Source organism: Lactuca saligna, chromosome 3 (genome assembly GCF_052625555.1).
Source record: "Lactuca saligna cultivar CGN05327 chromosome 3, ASM5262555v1, whole genome shotgun sequence".
Lineage (NCBI taxonomy): Eukaryota > Viridiplantae > Streptophyta > Magnoliopsida > Asterales > Asteraceae > Lactuca > Lactuca saligna.
The window spans coordinates 130292491-130295841 of record NC_136419.1 but is presented as its reverse complement, the minus strand read 5'-3'; the positions used below and the strand labels follow the sequence as shown (position 1 = coordinate 130295841).

Sequence of the window (3351 nt, the reverse complement as noted above, 5' to 3'; positions counted from 1 at the left end):
TATATATATATATATTTATGGAAGTTGAATATGTTAAGGTGGCATGCATGCATGCATCGATCTATGCCTGTTAAATACTAATCTTGAATGCCTTATTATATTTACCACTAATTAATTATAGTCAATAAGGAAGTTAGGTCTAATGATTTGTAAAGTTGATTAATGTTCATTTATAAGCTGAATTAGAATGTTAAATGTCATCTTAGGCTTCCCCTATAAAACCAACACCTTCTTCATTATCTTTCTTCAAAAATCTCTCTCCAACCTCTCTCTGTCTCTCTATCAACCCTTCTCCCTTATTCTCTCTCTAGATTTCAGCAGAAAATAAAAGAATTTTGTTAATAAAAATGGAAAAAAAATCGATGAGTTCTTCGCCGGACGTCGAAGTTAGAAAAGGGCCGTGGACAATGGAAGAAGACTTGATTCTTATAAACTATATCGCAAATCATGGTGAAGGGGTTTGGAACTCTCTTGCTAGATCTGCAGGTAATTTTTAAAGTTATAATTTTAGTGATTTTAAATTAATCTGATGTTTTAATTATTACTAAACCTTAGTTTTTTATATGCTAATTACTTGTTTAATTAGGTCTTAAAAGAACTGGAAAAAGCTGTCGACTTAGATGGTTGAACTATCTCCGACCTGATGTAAGGAGGGGTAATATTACACCCGAAGAACAACTTCTGATCATGGAGCTTCATGCTAAATGGGGGAACAGGTAATTTTCGTCCATTTAATTTAATTAAAAAATACCTTTTTATTATCTAGCTAAGATAATTACGGATTTTTTGTTGGTTTATCTCTACGTATTCACTCGTATTGCTCTTGTTCCTTATTTGTCCAACTTAGAGTAATCCTTTAATTAGGGTTCGCAGACATTGCAATATTAATTCTAGGTTTTTTCAAGTCTACAACTAATTTTTCCTTGTTTTTTCTCTGGTTTTAGTTTTTTATTCTACTTTCTAGGTGTAATCCACTTTTCACCAATGAGTTTTTATTTTCCTCTTGTGACGAAAACGCAAAAAAAAAAAAAAAAAAAAAAAATGTATGTTCATAGTTATAATCATGAGAATTTTTTATTTTTTTTTTCTGAAATAGAGTCATGAGAAATATTTAATTAAGCCAATCTAGAATTAAGTTTAATCAAGTAATTAAAGTTTGGACTTAGAAAAAGATTCTTTTATGAACACCATAAAGCAAAATAGTAATAATAGGTTTTGTAGATTGCATATGAACAGCTTCGGATCCAAATTGAAAACTCATAAAAAGATCAAATAGACAAATAAAGAAATCCCATTTTTGGAAGTAACCCTTTTTAATCCATCACGTGTTTGAATTTCAACGATCTCACTTTAAAATTACGTTACAAATTGAAAGATTCCATATTTCTTTTGGCTCAACAATACAATGTGATCGTCCTTCAACTTTAACTTTTAGGGCTCCATGATGCGTCGTTGTGCACTGATTATAATTGATCTTTTGTATGGTCACGAACAATTTTTTTTTTTTTTTTTTTTTTTTTTTTTTTTTTTTTTTTTCTGATATTAGGTATATTAGAAAAAAAATAATGTTCATTCGAATTTTATTTTGAAATAGTGATTGATCTTAAAATTCTTTCTAGTAGAATTGAAATACTGACTTATAAATTGTAACTTTGGATATAGTATCGTAAAAAACAAGTTTACCCACAAGTGAAACAGTTTACATGTACTAGTAAAAATAGCTTAGATGTAACATTTGTAGTGAAAATACTTAATTATAAAAAGTATATTACACAGAAGTTTATTTTCTTGAAAATACGTATCTTTTGTTTCTAAAACCATTTTTTTTTTTTTAATTTCTTTTACTTACCAAAAAAGATGTAGCTTTTTCTTCTCTAATCTCGATCGCATCGATGCTCTTGTCGAATGAATCTTCGTGCCATCGTCAAAACGAATCTTGAGTTATGAACTTTAGCAAAGAATTTTAAAAGATTAAAAAAAAAAAAAATTAGAAATGCTACCTTTTTTTGAAGTCCTCCCCACATTTATGAGATAAAATTCGAGTCGAGTCTCCTTTAAATATATATCGATTCAAGATAAAGTGATATTGGCCATTCAAAACGTGGAACATGATCACTTTTAATTTCCATCGTGGAACATGTTTCATGTTTGGTTGTATATGAGTCTTCATTATCAAATGTACATCCTATCATCTTTTGTGGGGCATCATACCTGTCTCGGTTTTTAGAAAAGTAAACCATATTTACATAAACAAATAAGTTTTTAGTACATTTTAATAAACTTAGTCAAATATAATACACATACACACGTATTTACCTAGATACATATCGTTAGACAAATTAACATAATACGTTTTTTTTTACTTGTTTTTGCAAGTAAGTAACCTTTAAAACAATAATGGTTTGTAGATGGTCAAAAATAGCAAAACATTTGCCTGGAAGAACCGATAACGAGATAAAGAATTACTGGAGGACAAGGATTCAAAAGCATATCAAGCAAGCGGAAAACTTTAGTGGGCAAACTTCTTCAGGACATACGGATCAAGCAACCACAAGCTCAACACAAACATGCAATGCAGTAAATCCGATGGAAACGTATTCCCCACCCTACGACAATTTTCAGAATTTTTCAGGTCCATTTCCCACCGAAACAAATGAGAACATGTGGAGTATGGAGGATTTATGGTCCATGCAGTTACTAAATAGCGACTAAACCGTTATACATTTAAAAAAAGAAAAAACATACCAGAGTCTTATAGATATATATAGTATACATTTATAAACATATGAGTCGAAAAAAAAGAGAGTAAAATCTTTGTTTGACTTGTGTCTTTGTTTATATATATGGTCAAACGAGAAACATAATCATCTTTATATGGTCTTCTGTTTACGGACTCATGTATCACTATAACAGAGTTATTGAAGTCATTACATTTGATTATACAATAAAACCACCGAATTAGTGTACACTTATATCATGGAAAATATTCGAAAATGATCTGTTGTTACAGTAGGGTTATTTCTTGTACATATTTTTAGTAGAAATAATTGACTATGTTTGTCTTAATTCTATATATATAGATCAATACCTAAACCGTAACTTCCAAATTATAATTCATACTAAAAATACCAACATATGATTTCCTCTAATCTTTATGATTTGATTGGTGGAAAAGTACATGATTCTTAGTAAAATCGTTCTCATCACATAACCATTTTTGTTTGTTTAGTCATCTAAACTAAGAAGTTATATATTATGGATTTTTGTTAACTATTTAATTATTTTCTTTTAGTATTATCTGTTTTTAGTGATAGTTTCTATGTTTGTTTAAACATACAAAGTTAAGAAGGC

At 29.1% G+C, this 3351-nt stretch overlaps 1 protein-coding gene across 1 annotated transcript; it reads left to right on the top strand.

Annotated features, from left to right (window-relative positions):
• Positions 1–228: 228 nt before the first annotated feature.
• LOC145037244 (MYB-like transcription factor EOBI) lies at positions 229–2966 on the top strand. The gene is made up of 3 exons (XM_078985865.1): positions 229–486; positions 587–716; positions 2409–2966. Exons 1-3 carry the CDS (start codon positions 348–350, stop codon positions 2710–2712), a joined length of 573 nt encoding a protein of 190 aa, XP_078841991.1. The 5' UTR covers positions 229–347; the 3' UTR covers positions 2713–2966.
• The last annotated feature ends 385 nt before the right edge of the window (positions 2967–3351 follow it).

Excerpts from the sequence above, each read along its gene's own strand:
- LOC145037244 (XM_078985865.1), top strand. The coding sequence starts at position 348 with ATGGAAAAAAAATCGATGAGTTCTTCGCCGGACGTCGAAGTTAGAAAA. Across the intron at positions 487-586 it reads CTCTCTTGCTAGATCTGCAG|GTCTTAAAAGAACTGGAAAA; the intron begins GTAATTTTTAAA and ends TTGTTTAATTAG. Across the intron at positions 717-2,408 it reads CATGCTAAATGGGGGAACAG|ATGGTCAAAAATAGCAAAAC; the intron begins GTAATTTTCGTC and ends AATGGTTTGTAG.